Below are 26,719 nucleotides of genomic sequence, written 5' to 3' on the forward strand. Positions count from 1 at the left end.
TGTGACTTTAATACAGGGCAGGCGTGGACTCAGTTATGTGCTCTGATTGGCTAAGAATGGTGCTGTATTCCCGCCTCCTGGATGCCCGTATGTGTACTCAGCACTAATCCATTGCGGCTATGTGTTGGCATTGCAACTTGAATTGTGGCTTGGTGCTGACCTCTTGTGGCTATGTGCGGGAATTACACTTGTTTTAACGTCTTGACCGCAGTATCTCTAGAATTGACACATGATGAATGGCTTCCTGTATGAGCTGGTCGCCTACCTAAGCTCAGGATCCCTCCCTTGGATGAGAAAGAAGCCTCTCTAATTGGTTTCTCAAATACCTGGGCGCCTCCCTGGGCTCAGGATCCCACCCTAGGGTGAGAAAGAAGCTTCTCTAATCGCCAAGGACATATGTGGCCTCTTGGTATGAATGTGTGAATTATCACATTAGGTATATCAATGTAGGCTACTAATCGCTGTAGAGCTAGAATATACTATTGATAACCAATACATTGAGCTATACAATGGAGAAGCTGTCTGATGTAAGTGAGAGAATAACGTAGAAGAAATGTATAAACAATGAAAAAGGAGATCTGAGTCCTGTTGGAAACGCTGCTATAGCATGGGAATCAAGCTGGCAATAATGATGGGTCTGCTTATACCAGTGCTCCAGTATAGATTGCCCTAGGCTCTGGCATGCCTACCTAGTCTGCAATTTATTCAATTTATGTTGGAGAAGATACTATTGCACCATTTAATATCTTTCAAGAACTTCAAGAATCTTTTAATTAATTTAGGCTATATGATCGCATAAATAGTAATAGGCCTACACGTCGTTTCATCACCGTTACTGAAATAATGGTGTGTTCCACAATCCTCGGACTACAGACTTCCGAGTCGATCTCCCAGCTTTCTTGCGGCATTTCTCGGAGGCACGCCCCCTTATGGTCTTCATCTTTCGGAAATCTGAGAGTAGTACATTGTGTGGTCTTTCTGTGCGTGAAATACAATGTTAAGTTGTGTTGTTTGTTTTCGGGCTGGTTTGCTAAAGAGGCTAATGTAGCCAACAATAAACAATGACACAATCAGAAAGAACAGGAACGCTACCCAGACAGCAATGGGGCGTCAAAAACGGGTTGATTGTTGGTTAAAATAGTCGGTTTCCGTCAGACGACTAAAATTCACCGTTGAATCAACGTGGTGGATAGTCGTTATCTCGACGGTCGGAGAATGTCTAAAATACTATGGTGTTTCAACGATGATTTGCGTGCTAATTTTCAACGTAATTTACCACACGTCAAAATGGCGTTGAATTGAGGTTGTAACGAATATTAGCAATTTTCCTGATAGTTCGATTGTCATTTTGTAATGAGATCAATTAATGCTTATCCTTGTAGATAATCTGCAGGTATGGCCATTGAATGTCGCAGCTGCAACTATTTCTGGCAGGAAAACTGGTCTATATACTTTTAGCAAGCTCACACAAACAGCTTTCACAAATGCAATAAAGATCACTGGTTAAGAAAACCCCATTACAACAGTAGCATTTGAGAGGGGTTAAAACACAGAAGCTGCAATTTAGAAATCCTAGTAAAGCGATGTAAACACCATGAGATCTACTCACAATTCACATTAGTTCAGATCCAAAGTTAGTCATAAGATAAGCCCCAAAGCCCACTTACCTCATTGATTTCCACGCCCCTATTCTTTGAAATAATTACTCAAGAGTTTGGCTTGACAAAGATTAAGGTTTTAAAGGCCCACTATGCAACTTTTTTAGCCAAAATTACATTAAGTATGCAGGTTGAGAGTTATGCTGATGGTTCTGCATCCATTTCTGGGTCGATTGGTGGGTGTGTCATTTTCCCATGTCGCCTCTACAGTGATAATGTCCTTCTCCTTGTCATAGCTCTCCAGGAGAACCTGGAGTTCCATTTCATTGAAATAAGCGGCCCGTTTCGCTATATCGATCAGGGTTTCCATGATCCATACATCACGTCTTTTTAAGTTTGGCGTGGACGCGCACAACCCTGTGTTAACCAACCCCGAGTTGATTGAACTAATGCATAACCGCTGCTGTGGAACCGAAAACTCTGGGTTGGTCGGCACAGGGTCAATCAACCTAGAGTTCAGCGTTAACTCAGTGTTTGTTAAACCTCCGTTCGTGGAACACCCCTCTGATGTTGCTTAACCTTTTTATTGTATAACACCAACTATTTCCAGTTAGACTTAGCCAAAGCATGTAATGGCATAACATCCGACAACTCTTGACACTTTTAGTTTTGTTTTCTAACCTGCTGTCATGTTATCAGATCATTAGGTATTCAGATACATCCACATTGTATCTGAACCTCATCAATTGTCATGAGTTAAATTAAGGGCATGCTTGTTTCCTTTAATTCTCCATTAACGTTAGGCCTACATCAAAGCATAATCTCAGGTTTCCTGCCCCTTCAACCTTTAATAGCTGACGTTGTAATTAGAAAGTGTCATTGGTTTTTTAATTCTTCATCGCTAACGCTAATGTTATAACCGCAAAGATCCTACCATTGCTCATAGCTTTCAGTAGGCCAAATGTAATACAATCAATAAATTAATCTGCAGTTTTGCTCTTTTGCCTTGCGCCACATTTCTGTGGTTCTAACAAAGTCATTCTCTCATTTAGTCATTCAGACTATCCCTGCTTTGTACGTCAGCTTGTGTGAAAGGCAGCATGACTCAAAAGTACAACTAAGCAATACAATTCAACCCTTGAATTGAACTCTTTGTAATGTGTAGCTTCCTTCAAGAAATAACACTGAAAATCTCGGTGTTATTGCTAAAAGGAAGTATTAGCTATAGATGAAGTATTTTTCGAACATAAATGTTTAGATGTTTGATTTCAAGCTGCATACTGTCAGATTGTTGCTCTGCAGCCTGCTCCGCAAGTCTGTCTTGATCAATACACAGAGAGTGAATGTTTAGATGATTTAATACTTTTGTTTAATATTACACTTACCCATTGGTAGTTATAGAGTTGTATATAGTTGTTTCATTTCAGTATAGTAGGTTTCAACACGTTGTTGTTTGTTGCCTTGATCCCTTTTTAATTTCTTGATTGACGAAAGGTATGGAAGATCAAAATATTGTGCACCAGATTGGGTGCAGAGGTTTCACGTCCATCACACGCTATGTACTTTACAACAGATCTCTCTCTGTTCCGCGCTCTCTCTCTATCTTTTGTGTGTCTCTTTTGCCATCTCTCTCCAAAATGCGTTGTTGGTTGGGAGAGCCATTGAGAGAGTGGAAAATGTGGTATTTATCTGCGACTAGTAGGCCTACAATTTTAATATTTAGTTTGTCTGCCTATGAAAGTAATGCCGAGGTTTTGTTGTTAATGGACAGGTCAAAAGTTGCTCTAATTGACACGGGCAATACAGAAATGCTCTCTCCCCGCGCAGGGAAGCCTAGACACTACATCAAAGAAAAACTGATTATATAAAAAATGAGTTGGGCACAGGTGTGGGTACCGGATTGACCTCGGCTGCCAGATCGACTTGGGGTCCCGCGCTTACAGGTGACGTATCGACACTTGACGTATCGACACAAGCCAACGGACAAAACCCGGAAGGGTTGTTTATAAACGGGGCTCAATCATGGACATAAAAAGAAGGCTCAATCCGTTTTGGTTTTGATGTCATTGAACGCAGCCCGTTCTTTCGCACAAACAAAGCCATTGGAAACACGTCTAAAAGCAATGATGAATGCATATGTAACCCAGTTCCTGTTAGGGACTCTTATTCTGAAGGAGGAGAACGGAAGTGTGCGTTTGGGTCGCTGTTTTGACTCTGTTGGGAGCGCTGGAAATAAAGTGGATCGCCCTGTTCAGTGAATGGAGTTAACCGATTCTTCTTTTATATGCAACCCAAGTAAAGGCAATAATAATTTGTGCATTCGATTATTATTCATAGATTAGAAAACAAAAGGAGATAATACTTGGGAATAACATGGGAATGAATGAAATGCGCATTTAAAAGACGGCGTTTAAAGGAAGTGCGTCATTATTGTGCATCTAGGACCCCGAGTCGATCTGGCAGCCGAGTCAATCCGACACCCACAACGGCACTCTGCAATGGAAGGGATAAAGACCCTAGATATGTCTTCTCTCGTGTCCAGTATCCTTGAATGCACGAGAATAAGACAACAGAAAATATTGTACTATGGATAGTAGGTAAGTGAGAAGTTTGTTATTTTGTCTCCGAAATCTTCTGATGTATGACTTCTGGGGAACACTGAGCTAAAATCTGGGTGAACAGCGCATTAAATCGTCTATAGCTCCATTTTGTTTTCCTCATGTTGTTGTTAGCGGGGAGTTGTTAGCGCGTAGTTGCTCACGGCGACAATGAAATATAAAAATGTTCAATAACAGAGAAACGGAAGGAGGAAAGGTTAAAATAGCCACAAATAACCTAACGTTAACTTGCTTACTTACCATTAGATGAGTTGACTACTCAAGCAATGTGTTTTGAGTTCTGGCTTAGGTCTAAATGTGAATTTTATTTTCATAATCCTCAGTCAATGAATGTATTTAATGTTTAGTATGTCAGTCAATGCAACATCTTTGCCATGGTGATTCAAATGGATGCTGTTCTACCTGAAACCACTCAGCTTGCATATTGTTTGAAAAAATTGTTGTGTTCAGTGCTATTTTATGCAACTGATCATGTACTGATGATGTTCTTTCAGATAACCTTCTTACATACAATGGCACTGACCTGTGTATTAATGCTTTAAACTAATTTTTCTCTAAATACAAAAGGCATAATACTACAATGTTTATGTGTTTTTTTAGATGCGTCAAGAGCCTTCGACCGCATTAATCATGGCAAACGGTTTACCAAACTGCAAGAGCGAGGGGTGCCTCCATATTTAATAAGAATTTTGCACGATTAGTACTTGCACCAAACCATGGGAGATCGATGGGGTAAAACAATATCAACCCCATTCCCTGTAACTAATGGGGTCAGGAAAGGTGGAATATTGTCACCTATCCTTTTTAACTTGTATATGGATGGTCTGCCTAGAACTAGAGGAATGTAAGACTGTATGTATGGTGGGGAATCGGCTCATTTATCATTTGATGTATATGACTAAATCATTATGTCACCTTATAGTGCTGGTTTATAACAACTGCTCAGAGTTTGCACAAAGTATGGTATGCAGAATGACATCAACTTTAATCCCAAAAAGAGCGTCATCATGATGGAAAGAACTAAGGAGGACCAGAAGCTAAAGTTTCCCTCCTTTTACCTGTCTGACAAAGTACTAGATACTGTAACTAAAGTAAAATACGAATGGCATATTATCAGGAATGACTGATAAGTTGTATGCCCAGGCAAATATGTTTGCACGTAAATTTCATATGTGCACTGATGATGTCGAAACAGCTCTTTTTCAAGCTTAAGTGCGCTCCACTTTACACAGCACATCTAGGGTGTAGCCAGAGTAAAGGACAGATGAACAAGATAAAGGTGGCTTATAATGACACTCTTAGAATCCTGTTAAAGTACCAAAGGTGGGAAAGTGCGAGCAAGATGCTTAGGAATTCTATGTTTACATTTATGTGCAGGCCTACTGAGTCTAGGAATGGCATTCTAAGGTATTTGACGGACCCCAACCTAAGTGAGACAAGATATTCATCCAGCCTTTGGAAATATTGGAACCAACATCTGTATCTATTTTAACAGTTGAGCACACATGTGTGCTATGTGTAATTTATTTTTTGTTTGTATAATGTGTTTTATATTTGGACTTCGAGTCTGTCAATAAAGATAATAATAATGTTTCATATCATTATAATTGGTCTCTCTACTGGATAAATATTTTCACGTTTCCCCAAAAGTTAGGATTAGGGTTCTGACATGCATGTAAGTATTTAGTCAAATCTTTCACTTCCTGAATTTTGGACAGTTTCAATCTGTGTAATCCATCACAGGGAGTCTACTTTCAACCCACTTGCTGAAGTTCAGTGCCATACAAAGTGTGTCAATGATGACTAAATGTTACTCATGTTCATGTTTGGTCATGAAATGTTTTGTTCCCCTTCTGAAGAGTCAAGATGAAACTTGTACCGAACAAATAGGAGTTGCAGTGCTTGCAGGTGTCAACTTTAGTGTTGGTGTCATTAGCAAGCCCAGTAGCCCACCATTTCATTCGGGGGCCTATGATAACCAAACATGATGTGGCGGGTTCAGATTTTTTTTTGTATAGTTTTTTTGCCACCGAAAAAAATAATAAAATAAAGCACTGCATCTATTTATGCAGCATCAGGTGCATTTCCAGAACACGCTTAAAAATTAAATGCATTTAAAGTAATATGCACTTCTGAACCGACAATGTCTTATTCAGCACAGTGTTCATAAGCCCCCGAGACAAAGTGGTGGCAAAGAGATTCTAGTAGCGACACAGTCACTTGTTTTTCAATAATAATAAAAGTCTTCATCAAGATAGCCCAATATAGGCCAGATAAAAGAATAGTAGTTAGTTTGTTTCACTCCTGATGATACAGTGGTGGCCATCACTGTTTTCTCTGCAGCCCTTAAGTCGGTATCAAGGCTAATGCCGCGTTTCCACTGCAGGGTGCGGAACGGATCGGATCGCAAAGGTGCGGTAGGGAGGGGGCGGTATAGCCCAGGGCCCCGTTTCCCGATAACGATGGATCTTCGCTCGTACGATCATTCTCCCGATGGATCTTGCGATCCATCGATAATTTCTTTGGAGCGTTTCCCGAAACTCCTCTTAACGTGAACGCGCATTCGCTGCACTCACGACGTCGTAGGATTGTAACTGTCTACTGACACGGTGCTTAAATGGGCTCTGTAGGAGGGGGAGACGCAGGAATGTCGCAGGAAAATTGTGTTAAAAAGGGTTAAAATATATCCCCATCAAGGACAACAGCAGAGTAGCCTACGAAAAAAATAGACTGCAATTATATGAATGCTAAAGACATTAAACACAATTGATTAGGCTTAAACCGACATATATCAGTCCTAATCCTGAATGCACTGTGCGTTTCACGGCATTTTCCCCCCTGAAATAATTCCATATGACAAAAAATTAAAAATAGCTTGTGTGACAACTACATTTATCTTAATGGGCTGATTTCTGAAACATGCTTTGCGCAGCAAAGAGAGCCGACTTAATCTGATTCCGCATAAGGGTTTCCTTGATTGATAATTTGATTGGCTATAAAAGCCCCTCCGGAAATAGGGTAAGGTATGTATTGATGAGGAATACAACGAAGCCCACCGTCTGGCCCGGTGCATCGTTGAGCGCACGATCGGGAGGTGGAAGTTGCGCTTTAGATGCCTTCACAAGTCAGGCGGAGGGCTCCAGTTTTCGCCGGCCAAGTCATGCGCCGTGATATGTGTGACGGCTATGTTGCACAACATTGCAGCTAAGGCTGGGGTGGCATTGCTTGAACCGGAGGACGCTGAGGACGATGACGACGAGGAAGATCGGTGTGAGGACGGCCTCCCTCATAACTACGCGGCTGGTTTTCATGCGCGTCGAAGAGTGATTGAGACTTTTTTTTTAACCCCCTCCACCCTCCCACATGTCACTAAACATTCCCGTCAACGTGACCAATCCCCACCATATCCCAGCCTTTTGCCTGCTCCTTTGCTTGTTTTTTATAATTTATTTTATTTCTTAATTTTTAATTTTTTTAATTGTATTTTATTTTGTACATTATTTTATGCTACGTTTTATGAGTAGCCTATGTCAGTCTGCACAAATCCCCCCACTTTCTCTCACACATTTTGAGTGCCCTGCCTGCGCAAACATTTTCTGGACTGTCCCGTTTTATTTTGGCCATTTTAACATCTTTATTAATAAATTAATTAATAATCTTTATTAATTACCAAACTAAGAACATAAAGGCGCAATGCGTTTTACTAAAACGCATCCAATAGACGGAATGTCCGATGGTGTCGCCACTGAGGCTATAGCTGACGATTCTCTTAGAGTCCTACGAGTACCTACGAGCACCCCTGGAGTACTCGTTAGCTACGAGCGTTTTCAAGACGTTCGTTCCCCACGATGCTTTCGGGAAACGCGGTGAAAACTCTACGATGCCCTTTCGACGCACTTCACGATCCACTTAGGCTAACGACGCTTTCGGGAAACGGGGCCCAGCTCAGTTCCGAGGTCGCGTTTCCACTGCCGACAGTACCCTTTGTGGTAGGCCGGATGTCGATCGCCGCGGCAGCTACGTAAACATCGTAAACAACGTCTTCCTCCCCAAGAATGCAGACGAACGTCTCCACCTCCTTGTTCGCCCAAGCAAGCGTTTTACGTGACATGTTAATTGTAAAGAATAATACCTCGAGGCTACTGTTTGTTTGTTTTTATCCCCGCGTCACCCGGAAGTGATGATTCTGTCGACCAATCAACGGAGGGGGTGTGTAGCTAGAATTTCCCGGGACCCTTTCGGGCATCTCGTCTCGTTTTCAGTACCCCAACGGAGGAGTCCTGAAAACGAGGCCAAAACTGGCCAAAACGGGTACGGCTAAGTTCGGGTCACGCCCACTTTTGGCGGTGGAAACGCGACCCGATCCGCTCCGATCCGTTCCGCACCCTGCAGTGGAAACGCGCCATTAGGTCATGGTTTTCTGGTATTATTTCATGTTCTCCCCCAAAACGCATCTCAAAAATATAAAGCTTTTCACCAAAATATACCTAATTCTAGGACAGTGTACAATGCCTATGTATCCAACTACATGTGTATATATTATGATATGCTTGCTTCCTCAATCACTGCAGAATGGAGTCATCCTGTTTAGACTTGGCCCTGGAGGGCGAGCGACTGTGCAAGGCGGGCCACTACAGAACTGGCGTCTCGTTCTTCGAATCTGCCATCCAAGTGGGAACGGAGGACCTGCAGATACTCAGTGCCATTTATAGCCAGCTTGGCAACGCCTACTTTCACCAGCAAGAGTACCCCAAGGCCCTGGAGTACCACAGTCATGACCTAACACTCACCCGGTAGGGCTTTGAATGAGCGAAATGCATTTGAACTCAACTTCCCTTTTTGTTGCACAACAGGTTTTTGTAATCGAATTGTATTTTCTGCAGAACCATCGGTGATGAACTTGGGGAAGCAAAAGCCAGTGGTAATCTGGGGAACACACTCAAGCTTCTGGGCCGGTTTGACGAAGCTGGGGTTTGTTGCCAAAGACATCTCGACATTACCAGGGCCATGTATGACCGGGTATGTCGATGTGGGGAAACGGAATGACTCTTTATCCTTTTGACGCACGTTGTGACTGTCTCACAGTTGTGGAGTCCAATAATTTAATATTTGGCTGGGATATGAATGTGGATGGATATTCCTTACAATCCGACAGTCGAGTGGCTTAACATATTGGGCTTCTAATTTTCAAAAACAGCATAATCCAACAGAATGATTGAGAGTACCTATGAGTTGTTTATGATATTCCTCAATGATTTACCTGCTCTGTTCTTCTGTGTAGTGGTCAAATATCAATTGTTGCTGCTTTGTAGATTGCATTGGCAGTTATTTTATGATTTAAAATGTTTGAAAATGATGGATTTGTAAATAAGATAAATCTGGCATGTGTGCCACATAGGTTGGGCAGGCCCGTGCTCTGTATAATTTCGGGAACGTTTACCACGCCAAGGGGAAAAGCATTTGCTGGATTAGAGCAGAGCCGGGAGAGTTCCCTGAGGATGCCAGGACAGCCCTGAAGAAGGCCACACAGTTTTATGAGTAAGTGGCCAGAAACGTTACTGCTGCTACACCTTCTTCCAGACATACTGTATTAATCAGAGGCTCTGATCAGGTTCACATTCCAGGGAGGATTTTTTTATTTTGTATTGTTTTCATGGCTGTGACAAGTGATTCTAGCGCACAGCCTGAATTATATGAAATCTGTTCTTTGGCCCAGATTTGTTGCCATTTTCATGTGTAGAGGCGCATATCTGATCTCTGAAAATGCTGTCCAAAATGAACTGTCAGAGATATTTGGATCTGAGCTTCAAGTCCGTTTAATTGCAAATAAAATTAATGGCGTCGAGCAGAACGAACATGGCAGAAATAGAATATGATTTTAATAATTATGTTTTAATAAGGGTTTTGTTACCTGGGAATGTGTCCTTTATATCTACATTGGGAGCAGTTCCTTTTCCATTGGGAGCCCATTGCTGCACCGCCATGTTTCTGCAGCAGCCGAGAACGGACAAACTGATAAGGGAGAACAAGTTTTTATCAATCAACTATCAATTCAAGTGCAACTACCCCGCTGCTTAGCTCTAATACAAAATTTTAAATTTTTCTTTTTGGTCTTAAGAGTGCTATGAAGAAGGGGGCTTAATAGTAAAATTGTACGAAAAGCTTAACCCTCTCTCAGGCGTGTCCATCCACAACAACGGATGCCCAGACAGGTGGGGAACACTGTTGCAGAATCAATGCTTTTTTCCTTTTCATGTCCAAAGTTGTTAAATTGGTCAAATTATCACAAAGAAAATAGTTGGTTTTAACATTGAGCAAGGTTTTGAATAAATGTATCGACAGGACAAGTGCTATTTAGCCGGTGATAGATCACACAGGCGCTATTGTGGGGGACGGATCCCTATGCAAGGAAATACCTTGCTACCTGTCCTGTTCATGTTTACAAAAAAACCAACACATTAGAAGTATACTTATAACTAGAAATTGCATTTCCAGCAGAAAATGCTGTAGTACAAAAGTGGGCGGGGGGGGATTTGAATGGAGTTCAAAAGTCTAAATGGAGTAAACAATGTAAACTTGCACACCAGTAAAAAAATGTAAATGTTTGGAAGCAAATAAAATTGACAGCTGAATGAAAAACGCAAAGCATTGCTAAAAATGCAAAAATGTAAAAGGTATTGAACTGAAGGATCTAAACTAGCCTAAATTGTGTGTACTCGCCTTATGCTAATTTTTACAGCCTAAAATTATAATTTTTTTTCCAATTTGGCGGGAATATTCCCCATCTGCCAACGCTGTCTGAACGTCGTAAAAAGTAGTCCAATTGAGTGAGAAAAACTGCCCATCTGGCAACACTGCCTGCAAGTCCTCACGCTGTAACCTGAGGGTAAATCAATGAGATATGAGACTGTAACTGGTCAGAGAGCGCGCGGAGACCACAGTTCGTCGTCACTCACTGGGAGCTTGTTTATTTCGTACAAAGGTAAAACAGAACAGAGGCTTGAAACTATAACTCAACACAGTGCGGGAGAGTCCTCTCGTTCAGCGCTCCGCGATCTGTGATCTCTTCTGGGGACCGCGTTGGATCGCTCCCTCTCTCTGCTCCCTCTCTCTGCTCCCTCTCTCTGCTCCCTCTCTCTGCTCCCTCTCTCTGCTCCCTCTCTCTGCTCCCTCTCTCTGCTCCCTCTCTCTGCTCCCAGTTTTTTCTACTACAAACAAAGCAGGCACATAAATACACACTCCCTGATTGGCCCAATCCCCCCAGCTGATCTGGTGCACTCCCAACCTGCTCATACTCCCCCTGCAGGCCAGACGCCGCACGTCCCCCCACACACCCTCACCGCCCTACACAGGCCGGGGGCACATCCGGCCTCCAACTCACTCCCCCTCCCCCCGGAACGGCAGACGAAGTCCGCCACAGCCATCTGCGCCCCAGGCCTGTGCACGACCCGGAAGTTGAAGGGCTGCAACGCGAGGTACCACCGGGTGATCCTCCCGTTGACATCCTTCATGCGGTGGAGCCACTGGAGGGGGGCGTGGTCGGAGTAGAGGGTGAACGCGCGACCCAGCAGGTAGTAGCGGAGGGCGCCGACCGCCCACCGGATGGCGAGGCACTCCTTCTCCACCGTGCTGTACCGACCCTCCCGGTCTGATAACTTCCGGCTCAGGTACAGCACCGGGCGGTCGACCCCCTCCACCTGCTGGGTCAGGACCGCGCCCAACCCCCTATCCGACGCGTCTGCCTGGACGGAGAAAGGGAGATCAAAGTTAGGAGCGCACAGGACCGACTTTCCACAGAGGGCTTTTTTAATAGCCTCAAACGACACCTGACATGGCTCCGACCACTGGACTGTATCTGGGGCCCTCTTACGGGTGAGTCGGTCAAGGGGCTGGCCAGGTCCAAGAAGTGCGGCACAAACTGACGGTAGTACCCTGCCAGACCCAAGAACCACCTCACCTCCTTCTTGGTCCTGGGCAGAGGGGAGGCGGCGACCGCCGCGGTCTTAGCGACCCCCCAGGTGGTACCCCAGATACTGGATCTCCCTCCGCCCGATCACGCACTTCCTCGGGTTGGCCGTGAGCCCTGCCCGTCTCAGCGACTGAAGGACGGCCGCCACCTGCCGCATATGCTGGCCCCACGTCTCAACATAGATGACGATGTCGTCGATGTAGGCAGCAGCATACGCGGCGTGGGGCCGTAACACATGGTCCATCAGCCACTGAAACGTGGCCGGGGCCCCAAACAACCCGAACAGAAGTACCTCGAATTGGTATAGGCGGAGTGGAGAAGGCCGTTTTTTCCCGGGCTGCTGGAGACAGCGGAATCTGCCAGTAACCCTTCGTGCAGTCCAGATTCGTGTAATAGGTGGCCATGCCAAGCCGGTCCACGAGCTCGTCGATCCGAGGCATTGGGTAGGCGTCGAACTTCGACACCGCGTTCACCCTACGGTAGTCCACACAGAACCGGGCCGACCCGTCCGGCTTCCCCACAAGCACGACGGGACTACACCAGTCACTGTGAGACTACTTGACCACACCCAACTCTAACATGGTTGCTAATTCGCGCCGTACCACGTCTTGTTTGTGGACGGGCAGCCTGTAGGGGCGTGTCCGCACTGTTAACCCGGGCTGCGGCTCTATGTCATGAGTAATTAACGGGGTGCGACCGGGTAGGGGCAAAAAGACGTTGGCGAACTGGAGTTGCAGGCTGGCCACGTCCACCGCCTGACTCACAGAGAGGTCTTCATCTCGACCGACCGGAGGGGTGGGACCTGGAGCAGGGACTTCCGGTCCGAACTCCTCTCTCTGGTAGCGTCGATGCAAACGCGAGAGAAATCGCCGCGTGACCACAAAGGACCCTTGCCACATCGCGAGTAATTTGGTGCTAGAGGTGGGCAACAGTACAAGGACCTTATCCCCCGGGGTGAGATCGTGTAACCTAGTCCCTCTGTCGTACAGGCATCTCTGACACTCCTGGGCTCGGTGCAAGTGTTCACGTGACAATACCCCTAGTGAGTGAAGCTTTGCACGCTTCACTCCATGACGTACTGGATTTCGTTTTTGCTGTCACTGGACCCCTCCTCCCAGTTTTCTTTAATGAGGTCCAGGACGCCCCTGGGCTTGCGCCCATAGAGTAACTAAAATGGGGAAAACCCTGTGGAAGCCTGAGGCACTTCCCTCACTGCAAACAGAGGGTCTAGCCATTGATGCCAATTTCGAACACTCGTGTACGAACTTACAGATCATGGACTTTAACGTCCGGTTAAACCCCTCACACAAGCCGGCCGTGGCTGGGTGATAGACGCTTGTGCGGATGGCTTTGACCTTCAACAACCCGTAAAGTTCTCTAATCGTGCGTGACATGAAATTGGTGCCATGGTCAGTGAGAATCTCTTTCGGAACTCCCACCCACGATATGACATGAAACAACCCTCTCTCTGCTCCCGGTTTTTTCTACTACAAACAAAGCAGGCACATAAATACACACTCCCTGATTGGCCTGATTGCGGGCACCTGCCCGCAATAAGGCCCAATCCCCCCAGCTGATCCGGTGCGCTCCAAACCTGCTCATACTCCCCCTGCAGGCCAGACGCTGCACGTCCCCCCACATACACCAACTGAAAACAAGCCGACATGGAACTTAAACGGTGATTTTGAGAAAAAGTATAAAGGTAATCGAAATTCTGTTAGAACGAAGGTTAACGATAAAAAATTGACCAAGTTACGAAGTCTGAAGTAGTTCTTTATGGGTCCTTCGCGACCGAATCAGTTCGAATTAACAAATCTTTAACAAGAATGAACCGAACTGATTCTTCTCTCTCATTCATCTTGTTCGTCTTGTTCATTCTCAGACTCGATTCCTCCCAGACCCATTAGTCGCTGAGTCGCTGTTCAATCACTGACTGTGAGTGGTGAAGAGGGAAGAGGCTTAGTGAGCGAGCGTACGATAATACTATTCAATATCAGTGAAATGGTAAATGCATGCAGTCTTTTTTTTTCTGTGTCATGCCAGATAAATCTAAAATTTGAATGTCTCGTCAATCTGTCCGTTCTTTCATGGTTCGTTCTCCACCCAGGTCCCCCACCATCATTGCTAAATCAAGTCTATTATCTTGCAGATATGTTAAACATCCAATAATCCACTACAACCCCCATCCCGCTGCTTTTGGTTAAAGTTGTAATGTGTTGATTGATGACCGACTTCCACAATCGTTTGAGAATGAGAACGAGGGAGGAGCTGAGTCTGACTGACTCAGCTCTGAGAACCATGCATTCTATGATTTGATTCACCACCACCAGAAACGCGACAACGAACAATTCAGAGAATGGCATTCTTTCGAATGAATATTTGGGGTCTGCCCTACCAAATTTTAAGTGTCCGAGAAGCTAAAGTCTCTAGGATGTGGACGTCAAAATCAACAACTGCCCAAACGGAGCTCCACGCACCACGCCACTTGTGTCACCTGCGTGCAGAGGGAAACGTTCACAAACTGGTTGGCAGAAACATACTATTATTACTTTAAAAATCTGTAGTTATAAGCTATGACCTATAGTTTTCCTTGCTAAATAACCAAATACAATTTTATACATCTATCAGGAAACTCTCCACCCAGCATATTTAAGGTTTCCAACAGGGTATCCTTATTCTCAAATCTTTCCAAAAAGTATTCTTCATGGACCTCCTGCAGCTTTGTCATTGGGATTCAAGATAGCCGATTCTTCCTGGGGCCAAAGCAACTTTTAAATCTGCTGACAAACTGTCTTTTTGGGGGAAGGTATTGAGGAAAATAGATCTTTGTCAATTAAATGTAGCTGTGGATGAATGGAAGGATGGAGTTTAACTATGTTCTTCGATTCTCGCTTTCATTAAGAGCAAACCTGTCCTTGGTGCAGGAGATGGGCGACGGGGCCTCTCAGGGTAGGACCTACGGTAACCTTGGCAACACGTACTATCTACTGGGGGACTTTGAAAAAGCTGTTTCCGCCCATGAAAAGGTGAGTGGCTATTTGTGTAGTGGTTATCACACACGCGTGATGTAGTATGGGAATGAACAGCACCATCAAATTTTTTTAGCAATAGAAGGTTGTAGCTTATTTAAAGTGGTCCTATTATGCTTTTCCATTTTTTCCTTCTCCTATTGCGCTTTACATATGTTTTTGGGTACATAAATGGTTGGCAAAGTTACAATACCTTAAAATTCCCACAAGGGGGAGTAAATGACTACCGCAAATCAGTGTTGCCGAGCTGCCTAGAAATGGCTCGTTGGGATTCTCTCCGCGGCTTTCTTTTACTTCCAGTACATGGTGACGTAAGCATTTACTTTTGCTGGGAGTCAATGGGAGAGCGTCATCGTTGCGTTCCTGGACACGCTGGGGTCGGGGGGAATGGATCAGATTGCAAAACAGAGTTTGAGTAGAGAATTAGATGGACAGAAAGACATAATACTATTTATATATTATATATAAATTATGTAAGGGATAATGTATAGAACGCCGGTCATTATCGAGAAAATAAGCCCCGACAGGGTGAACAGGACACCGACGCGCAGCGGAGGTGTCTTGCTTCGCCATGAAGGGGCTTATTTTTCGATAATGACCGGCGAAGTTCTATACATTATCCTGCTTATTACACGGCTACTTCCCAAAACGAAACAATTTATTTACAATGTATTTGTTACCAGCATTCATAGTGTTGATCAGCAGAGAAATAGTCCGCCCAAGACGTTGACGTCGTCGCTTAGCAACCGACAGCGCTTGGGTTGATACATATCCCGCTTATTACATTGACAAGTTACCGGACTACGTGCGGAGTGATACCAAAGGCAAAAAGTCCTTTTGTTTACCTTCACAGCGGTCATTATTCATCCGTTGCCAATGAATTATCAAAAAATAATTGACGCCGGAAGTTGTGAAGTGCCCATGCAATTGAACGGAACGTTGAAAAGACCCGTGTAATAAATATATATATAAATTATGCATACATTTTATATATATATATATATATATATATATATATATATATATATATATATATATATATATATAATTGGTAAGGTGAGTTATAATATATCTGTGAGTTATAATATATAATTGGCAAGGTAGCACCAAAGCCATAGTAGACAGAGTGACAGATTGCCTGAATTGACGTCGGCGCCAAGATTCTAAATTCCTCAAAATTCTAAGCAACAGGTTGTTTCACATAGGGGTTGCAATACGCATAAAAGTAGGAGAAAAAATAATGCGCTAGACAACCCTTTATTGTTGTAAATCAATTCTATGAGGTCAAACAAATTAAATAATAAACAGTAAAAAATGGCATAATAGGGCCCCTTTAAGTTTTTTCTGTCATTTATACTCTTTGAGGATATCGAGAACATATTTGCTGCCTCAGTATCTTTAGTCAGATTTGTAAAACGCTTCCTATTGTTTGCCCTGTGATGACAGCGTTTGCTGATAGCCAAAGAGTTTGGGGATAAGTCAGCTGAGCGAAGAGGCCACTGTAACCTTGGCAACGCACACATCTTCCTTGGTCAGTTTGATGTAGCCGCTGGCCATTACAAGTAAGGTATCACCCACGCATGGGCCATCCTGGATTTTTTTTGTCAGTGTTCCTGTTCCTGTAACAATCCCTGCAATCACGTTGTTTTTTTCTCCATAATGCAAGGCTTATGAAAGAACTACTCAAAAATAATTCCCTGCTTTAATAATAAAAAAAATATTTATTTATATTTAATTGAGCTCCGACTTACTAGCCCTTTTCGTTTAATGCAGAGCAGCAGCAGAATGCATGATTAAATGGCTAGATTGCTATCTCGCCTGTTCCCATGCGAGCCATTCCCCTGGTGTGTGTGTGTGTGTGTCCAGGAGGACTCTGCAGCTTGCCAGGCAACTGAAGGACAGGGCAGTGGAGGCCCAGGCGTGTTACAGCCTGGGGAACACGTGCACACTCCTGCAGGACTATGAAAGAGCCATCGATTACCATCTCAAACACCTCCTCATCGCCCAGGACCTTGAAGACCGGTACTTACCTCAAACGCAGTGTTTTGTTGTTGTGGTTTCCTCCCAAAGGAGGCTTAGTAACATAGGGAGAATATACATTTACAAAGCAGTTATCCAGTTAATGGATGACATGATGTTATGATGTTTGTAGTCATTGCCTGGATATATTAAATCAAAAAATCTGTGGATATTCCAGCCCCACGGCCTGCATACACAGCAAAGGAGGTTGGTAAATTGATAATAAAACGTTTGGTAGAGCTTATATTCAATGAACTGTTGTTTGATCAACATTTGATCTCACTGCAGGGTTGGCGAGGGCAGAGCGTGCTGGAGTCTAGGAAATGCCCACACTGCTCTAGGGAACCATGAACAAGCCATGCACTTTGCTGAGAAACATCTGGAGATTGCCAAAGAGGTGAATTTTTATACTTTCCCTATTTGCGATGCATGCTTGAATCACTAGCCCTCATCTGCCCATGACACCACCTGGTGGCTAGCTGAAGAAAGAACAACAGGGATTATGCAGTATATTCTTGAGAGATTACATTATATATGATATGATATTAGGGGTGTTCCGACGATCATCCCAACCATCGTTATTGGCCGATATTGGTTCTAAATAGCTTGATCGGTGGTCCCTATAAAGGCTGAGCTATGAGCTATATTTGAAATGTTCCACACACCGTGGCGTTATATACTGTAATTGTCAGAGAAGCTTAAAGGTCGATTATGTAACAAATGTACCCTACTCAATTATTAAATCTCTGTGATATGTCATGAGAGAATAATTAAACATGCTTAGTCAAAGTAGTGGCTCCCCAGAAAGCAATGCTACACCCAGTAGCTTTGAATTTTCTGTTTTCCGGGTCGGAACGTTCCTTTTTGTTTTGGCATGTGTGTTATGATTCACTATTCTCAGAGTACCCAAGGTAGCCAGATATCAAACAAACTAGCACATAAACACAGCGTGCTGTATGGAAGTAAATCTGTGCCATCGGATTTTGAAAATAAAAAGCCATTGAATTCTAAGAACTGAATATTTATGAATTGAAATAACGTGTTTGGATTTTTTTGCCTCTGAATATAACTCTTTCAAATTTTCAACAAATCATTTTCACCTTTTAATTTTCAACGTTAAAAAATTCAACTTAACATTTTTCAAAGTCCCCAAATTCAACATGCCAAAGTCACCTGCAAAATTCAATGTATGAAATTCCGTGCTAACATCCAGTGACCCAAGGAAGAGCTATCCATCCTAGATGCTAGATCGTGGTCAAGCTAGGAAAGCGTCACTCGCTGGTTCTTTTTTCTTGATACAAACGTTAATTCTAAACAGCATTGTACACAGTAGCCTTTAATGCTCAAAGGTAAATCAACGTCATTAAACACTGACTCTAGATTTTTATGGGGAGAGAAGCAACGGTGGTGGACCTTACTAAACGCCCTATCCATTGTATAGGTCTGTAAAATGCTAATCAAATAAAATGTAATGTATTTATTAAGCACATTTAGTATCAAGGTGGGGGGGGGGATCTTATCTTTTATTTTATTTTTTGATATAATGCACACCGTTTTTGTTTTCTGCAGTATGAAATAAACGATGAACTAATGCCTGCATGTTAAGTGTGTGTGTGATTGCAGTGATTTGTGGCTAGATTTACTTGCAGCGTAAGCAAGTCCGCCTTAATGCACGGGCTTACCTGGACCGCGGTCAAGCATCTAGGATCGATTTCTCTTCCTTGGGTCCCCCGATGTTAACACTAAATTGCATACATTGCATTTTTCAGCTGACTTTGGCATGTTGAATTTGGGGAAGTTGAAAATATTTAAGTAGAATATTTAGCGTTGAATATTTTATTTGGAATATTTTAACGTTGAAAATTAAAGCTGAAATTATTTATTATAACAATAAAAGAGAAAAGGTGTGCTTTCATGTACTTTTTGACAGTCTCCACGGAAGGGGCTCAGCGGATGTGGGGGGGGGGAGCTAAAGGCCCTATCCCCAAAGGTATTGAGTCTTGTGCGGGGAATTGCCAGCTGGTCCTTGTCAGAGGACCTGAGGGACGGCAGGGGGGTGTAGGGGGGGAGGAGGTCAGACAGATAACGGGTGGCCAGAGCGTGAAGGGACTTGTATGTGATTAATAGAATTTAAAATTTAATGCAGAACTTAACTGGTAACCAGTTGAGCTGCATCAGGGTGGGGGTGATGTTCTGCCAGGGCTTAATGCCAGTTAAGACCCTGGCAGCTGAGTTCTGCACATATTGCAGTCTGTCCAGGGTTTTAGAGAGGAGACCGGTGAGTAAGGCAGTGCAGTAGTCCAGGCGGGTAGAAATTAAGCAGTGAATCAGTGTTTCGGTAACTGAGTCTGAGAGTGAGGGGCGGAGTCGTGCAATGTTCTTCAGGTGGTAGAATGCAGATCTTGTGACGTTCTTAATGTGGGACTGGAATGATAGGGTGGGGTCCAGGATGACACCCATGTTGCAGACTACGGGAGATGGGGTGATGGAGCAGCCATCCACTTCCAGGAGTAGATCAACAACCTTCCTTAGCCGTGACTTGGGAGCCACCACCATGAGTTCAGTTTGAGGAGGTTGGAGGTCATCCAGGTTTTTAGTTCTTGCAGACAGTTGATGAGTGGACCTGGCGGGAGCTGAGTTGAGGGTTTGGTGCTGATGTATAGTTGAGTGTCATCAGCATAACTGTGGAAACTGAGACCATGGTGACGAATAATTTGGCCACGGGGGAGCATGTATATGATAAAGAGGAGAGGGCCGAGCACAGATCCCTGCGGTACGCCATGATTGAATAGAGCCAGGGTGGGGTTGGCATCTTTCAGGGTGACATATTGTTTGCGGTTGGAAAGGTAGGACAGAAACCAGGAGAGAGCTGAGCCCCTGAGGCCGATGAGCTCAGAGAGATGGGTAAGGAGGATGGAATGGTACACTGTGTCAAAGGCTGCAGAGAGATCGAGGAGGATGAGAATGGAGATGAGGCCATTGTCGGCGGCAGTGAGAAGGTCATTGGTGATTTTAATGAAAGTGGTCTCAGTACTGTGTCGAATTCTGAAGCCTGATTCGAGGGGTTCAAAGAGCTCATGGTGGGACATGTGATGTTAGCACGGGGAAGCCACTGCTCTTTCCAGGATTTTATTTACTAGGAATGGAAGGTTGGAGATCGGACGATAATTGTTTGGGTCGTCAGGGTCCAGACCAGGCTTTTTGAGGGTGGGAATAACTGCTGCTTTTTTGAAGCCTGAAGGCACCAAACCAGAGTCCAGTGAGCAGTTGATGATGGCGGCAATAGAGGGACAGATGACAGGGAGGCAGGTCTTCACCAAGGTGGTATGCATAGGATCCAGCTTGCTGGAAGAGGTCTTAGATTTAGACACCAAGTCAAGCACCTGGTCAGAGTCCAGTGTGGTGAAAGAGGAGAAACAGCACTGCAGTGGACAGGCAGTAGGGGTGTCGACACCAGGATGGGGTGGAGTAGAACAGGGTGGCGTAGAGTGTTGCAGAAGGTTGTTGTGAATGGATTCCACTTTGTTTTAGAAGAAATCCAAGAACCTGGAGCACAGGTCTATGGCGTCAGTGGGTTGGGGAGCATTGGGTGGGCGCATGAGTCGGTTGATGGTTGTGAAAAGCTTTTTGGGGTGGTTTTGTTGGTTATTAATAAGCATGGAGTAGTATTGTCTTTGCCTTAGACAGAGCCACCTTGTAGTCCCTGATATGGTCTTTGTAGGCCTCGTGATGTACGGTGAGGCCTCTCAAGCCGGCGGACAGCTGCCTTCCTGAGGCGGAGCTCAGGAGTAAACCAGGGAGCAGGGGGTGAGAAGGAGACCAGTCGGGTTATAGGAGGGGCGACTGAGTCCAAGCTAAGGGAGAGAGCAATATTGTAATGTTCCACCAGACAATCCACGGAGGATGCAAGATAGGCCCCAAAGTGTCCCTGTATGCGGATGACCTCTTACTCTTTGTCTCTGACTTAGACAACGCTTTCCCTCTTGTCTTAAACTTACTGAAGGAGTTTGGACAAATTTCAGGCTACAAACTAAATTTCCAAAAAAGTGAATTAATGCCGATTAATGCTGCAGTCATGGCATATCCATTATCTGACCTACCTTTCAAAACATCTCTTGAACATTTTAAATACTTGGGTGTCTGTGTAACCGAAAACCGGCCAATCTTAGCCACATGTTCTGGGCTTGTCCTGTCCTTCATTTTATAACACTGGAAAAAATTAAATACTCTTTGCTTGGCACCTCTACTAAGTTCGGTAAGGTCTGGGAACCCTTCTTAGATCACGTAAGGTGATCAACTAGATGCTGCCACCATTGATTAATTCGCCCAAATATTAACGCACAAATATCCTGTTTCAACTAGCCTTATATACTGTATCTTTTTTTTTCTTTTTTTATTATGTTTTGTTTCCTTATTTACGGTCTTTACATTGCTTAATTGATGCAAGTGGATGTGCGTGTGTTTGTGTCTGTATGTGAGTGGATGTGAATGAGAGAGCTGAATGGTTAGAGAAGATGGAATAGTGTGGATGAGCATTTAAGCATATGTTTCTACAATATTTTCTGCCACAATGTTAACAGCTAGTTTTTGTTGTGTTTTTGCTTGCTTTAGTTTTTCTTTCTGTCGATGTATCAAATTGCTTTAGTTGTTTGTTTGATTTAGGAAGGGGAGGGGTATGGGGGGGCTGTATTGTGTATCCTCACCATTTGGCTGTCTGTTATGTAACCTTCTCAGTTCTTTATCTGTGAGGACTCAATTAATGTGACTATCATTGTAAGCACAAACAGAGGATCATGGGCATCAGGGCCATATATGTCATTATAAAACAACTGGTATAACGTTATGGTAGCCATATACCGACTACGTTTGTTGATCTGCTTCTTTCAAAACATAATCACAACGGTGCTGCAGCATGCCACTTCCTATTGATGCTAGGGGCGACAATTGACGTGCGTGAAATGTGGTGCTTCGGCACCGTTGTGTGGCTGGCTTTTTGCGACATAACACCAACAGCAGAATGGTTATCCAAATAACAAAGAAGTGTACAACACTTGCGTTACAGTGTGTGTATACACACACACACACACACACACACACACACACACACACACACACACACACACACGTGACGATCGTACGGTCGTAGCTCATTTGGCAAAGCAGAGAAAGGGGAGGTAACATGTCCCCGTATGACGACATAGTGGGAAAAAAAATCCAAGTCGGCGCGTAGGCAGAGCAGGATAAATAGTGCTCGTTTTACGCCTAATGCCATTTCTAGCTGCTGGGGGACCATAGGTAGGCTAGGGGAACTCGTATTAATGTTCTTCAACATTAATAATTTAGAATGTATTCAGTTGGTAAAGTTATTAATGGGTGATGAGGTGCTTGATAACAGGTTAGACAGGCTGTTTGAGAAAACTATATGTTTAGGTTGAAAGCTCTATTCCCACAGGTTTTATCACATATATTCATATGTGTATGACGCTGTGTTTGTAGTCTGGATCCCGGGACACCCTGGGAGAAGATGGCTTTTTCGACCTGCTGTCCCGTTTCCAGGGCAGCAGAATGGATGACCAAAGGTGTTCCCTATTGGAAAGACAAAGCAGTGTCCCTGTGTCCACCTCCCCCTGGTCCACCCTACCTGTAGCCAAGAAGAAATGTAAGTTAGCCCCCATTAACTGGCCAGCCTGTCTCTGATCATGTCTTATTCTTGCCTTTTCATTATCACCATCTTATTTCTTAACTTAAGATAGATATTTCTTATTTTGATTAATCTTTTTTTCATTGATTGAATTGTTGCTCAGGGGAAGGTTCAGTCCAAAACAATATTACAACAGCAAATACTGATACCGTGCTCCAAAATCATCCATTTTCCTCACGCTCTCTGTGTTTTTTGTATTAATTACGACAACATCTATGTCAACCGAAGTTGTACTTCAGCAGTTTAATCGTGTTATGGTCTAAGGTGGGCAAGAGAAGACAAGAGTTTGAAAAGTATGCAGATCGAAGTGGTAGATCTTGGGATGAGGAGATGAAGTAATACCTAACCTGTGGCTTGTGGCACAATGTTTGTGTCTGCAAGAAACCATGAGCTTTTGAAAGCAAATGGTCATTACTATGGGAATGTGGTTTCAATGGCAGTAGTTAAGAAAATGCCAAATGGCACTTTAACCAGGCTCATGGTCATCAGATCTGTCCCTAATGCGGCGGCTGTAGGTCATTTGGCCGGGGAAGTACCGTCCTGGGATCAAGGGCATTTTCTGGAGCTGATGGCCTGCTCCCAGGGCTGTCGCCCGGATGACCAGCGAGTCAGCGAGAGCCATTTTCCTGGCTTTCGACTCAGCAACTCATCCCCTCCGCCCACACTCTCCACCTCTAAGCCAGAGCAAGCTAATGCCCAAGGTGACCTTAACATCACTACCGCCAACGCCAGCACACGTCAGCCAGCAGCTGGGACACTTCTAAATACTTATCTTCTCAAAGACATCCTTTTTCTATTTCTATACCACAGCCCCCATCTCCAGTAGCGATCCTCCCCCCACATCCTCCCGCGGCAGTCACCTGGACCCATCTGCTGAGACCCCCGAGGGGAACGACTTCTTCGCCATGCTTATGAAGTGCCAGGTAACACAGCGGGGGGAGGGACATGGCCGCTTCATTTATGATGCCTTTTTTTAGGATTAGCACTGCACACTTGATGACACACTTCATCATGATTAGTGTTGTGTCTAATGGAGAAAATTGTGCTTGATTTATAATGCTTTACTTCTGTGTCTATGTTTACTGTCTATTTATATGGTTAAGTGTTTTCTCCTGCATATCCTGTTGTTGTATGTGTAAAATTGTTAGCTGTACATAAAATCCTGGCATACAGGTTATGATCCTCAATTTCATAATTTTACATGTTCTTGTTTTTCATAGTTTTTATACAATGTTAATTTTAAACTATTGTTAAGGAAAACCAAACCTTCAAACAGCTTATTTGATTTGTAGTACGTGTCATGATAGTGCGATGGATTGATCATAATCCATACCTCTACTTTAATGCAGAAATAAGCTGGCAATATGGACTCAAATTGGCCTTTATCGATTCATTGTTACTGGAAGTATTGGGTTACCAGTTAACCAAATCCAAGGTTCTGGTTCCCCCCCTGCCCGTTCCGCCCCAACCAAAGAATAGTGCGTATATGAAGCGAGATGAAGATGGAGAGGCTTGAACAGTGCGATAGACCTGCCGCTAAATAAAGAAATACCTCCCAGGAGTGTGTCAAATGCAGGCATTTTTCCTTTGGAAAATTCATTCCCAGAAGTAATAGTTCATGTTAACTTGCGCTGTATCATTTTATGTAATATGAAGATAACATTAATGATCAAACCTTACTGTGTGAATGCAGGGTTCCAGGCTTGACGACCAAAGATGTGCGGCCCCTCCACCTGCAGCCCGGGGCCTCACAGTCCCAGATGAGGACTTCCTCAGCCTCATCCTGCGCTCCTAGAACAATAGGATGGAGGAGCAGCGAGTAGCGCCACCCCCTGGCGGCTCACAGTCCAAACCCGATTGAGTCCCGCAGGGTATTGTTTCTCACACACGCCATCTCAGGATATGATTTGCGCCTCCGAGACCCCATTAATCTCCTTACTGCAGCATCCTCATGATCATATTCCAGGAACTAATCTATATGAATATGAGGACTCTTTGGATTTGATCACTGGACATTTTTATGCTGCATTCATTTGACAAATGGGCTTAATTTCACACAATTCCATCTTTTCTGATATCTTTGATTCATATATTTTTATCTATAATTTTTCAGTTCCCCTTATTGGCAGGATTTTATAGCACCATTAGGCCTCTGAAAGAGTAAAAGTCACCTAAGACACAACGTGCAATGGCTGCAGCCAGACCCGGCAACAGGATTTATTAGGCAAGGGGGCATCAGAAATTAACACAAGAGGGATAACAATCTTTTATGTATTTGCAACCACTTGTGGCCGCAAGAATACAGGCCAGTGCACTGCTTTAAAAACATGGAGAATTCATTACCAAGCTGTCTTGCCACAAGAGTGCGCTAATACGCTGGGTATGACAAGAGAAAGTAATGTCACAAAACTAAGGGGGCAAAATATTTTAAATGAGGGAGCATTGCACCCTTTCTGAGAAATTAGTTTATATATAACCTAATTCCGCTCCAGAGGATCAAGATGCCATAATTGGATTGAATATGTTCATGTGGCGTTGATTACATGCCATAAAGACCTTTTAACCAATAGAGTGATATAGAGGAAGTCCCACAGTGGTACACATTGACCTCAAGATGCTTGTTTGCTTCAAAGAAGGGAGATTAATGAATGATTAACTTGCCGTTGTTCCAAACCTCTTGTTGTCTACATTTCTATTAAGGGTTGACTAACTCTCATTTTTTCAAAAATGTAAAGCTTTGATTTTCTACATTTCTATTGCTATTGGCTATTGTCCTTCCCATGTACATATTGAAAAAGAACTTAAAAATGAGACCAGAAACACATTTTATATTTTTTAATAAAACCATTTGATCATCAAGAAGCAGAATATAATTTCCTAAACTTTTAATAATGACTTGCTAAGTGCACTACTTTTATTATTATTTTCTAGCTTCATGGTTTAAAAGTATTTTGTAGTATTATATCAATTGTGTTTTACTATTTTTTATATTCAAAGCATTATTGCCATAATAAAAATCCTACTCTTAACTCTTAAATTCTTCAGGTTGCGCACATCATTTTTGGTCACACTTGCAAAGCAATATTCTTGTGATCTCGTAATGTTATTGAACTTGAATCCACTTTTGTTGGATCTTTGTATATCCGTAAATCAAATTATATCCATTGCTTACTCATAGACCTGAAACATAAATAATTACAAGATATATCAAAGCTACAAGCTGCATTTTAGGGGGGCCAAGCCTAATGCAGACCATTAACTGACGCAGACCATGAAGACCCTGACGCAGACCATTAAAACCCTGACTTTTTTGTTGGAATATGGACGATAACGCTGAAATAGCCTCTGCTTGGATCTGGTGATGTGAGAACAAACTTTCACGACTGTACGTCAAAAGGCTGAAGAGTTATGTGTCTTTAGAGTTTTCAAATGATTGCTGTGGTGCCCCCTATTGCCATATTTGGATGAACTTTAGCCTAGTTGACCTCAACCTATGCTTATTCAAGTACAATTCGTTTGGTGAGGATTGCCCTAATTTAACCCCGCCTTTTGGCACCTAACGTAGATTGGGATCCTTTGGACGTCCAGCCACCATTTTATTACATGTTATGGGTTCCTTAGGAACATTTGTTCATCGTGAGGGGAGACAAATTCCTACAAAATGTCATGACCGTAGCTGAAAGGGGTCAGAAAATATCACTGTCCAAAGTTTGCATTTATTGTTAATTACTTTAGCGCGTCCTATGGCCTGATTTAAATACATTTCAGAGCAGTTAATTTTGAAC

General features: G+C 43.6%; 1 protein-coding gene across 1 annotated transcript; it reads left to right on the plus strand.

The window, feature by feature from the left end:
* Nucleotides 1-3,834: 3,834 nt before the first annotated feature.
* LOC115555610 (G-protein-signaling modulator 2) lies at nucleotides 3,835-25,971 on the plus strand. The gene is made up of 12 exons (XM_030372567.1): nucleotides 3,835-4,195; nucleotides 8,788-9,009; nucleotides 9,100-9,235; nucleotides 9,615-9,754; nucleotides 15,088-15,211; nucleotides 16,661-16,776; nucleotides 17,081-17,236; nucleotides 17,522-17,630; nucleotides 22,730-22,892; nucleotides 23,450-23,635; nucleotides 23,745-23,857; nucleotides 24,628-25,971. The coding sequence occupies exons 1-12, from the start codon at nucleotides 4,185-4,187 to the stop codon at nucleotides 24,727-24,729; spliced, it is 1,578 nt and encodes a 525-aa protein (XP_030228427.1). The 5' UTR covers nucleotides 3,835-4,184; the 3' UTR covers nucleotides 24,730-25,971.
* Nucleotides 25,972-26,719: the final 748 nt, after the last annotated feature.

Source organism: Gadus morhua, chromosome 12, assembly GCF_902167405.1.
Source record: "Gadus morhua chromosome 12, gadMor3.0, whole genome shotgun sequence".
Taxonomy (NCBI): Eukaryota; Metazoa; Chordata; class Actinopteri; order Gadiformes; family Gadidae; genus Gadus; species Gadus morhua.

Excerpts from the sequence above, each read along its gene's own strand:
- LOC115555610 (XM_030372567.1), top strand. Across the intron at positions 9,236-9,614 it reads CCAGGGCCATGTATGACCGG|GTTGGGCAGGCCCGTGCTCT; the intron begins GTATGTCGATGT and ends TGTGCCACATAG. Across the intron at positions 23,636-23,744 it reads AGAGCAAGCTAATGCCCAAG|CCCCCATCTCCAGTAGCGAT; the intron begins GTGACCTTAACA and ends TCTATACCACAG.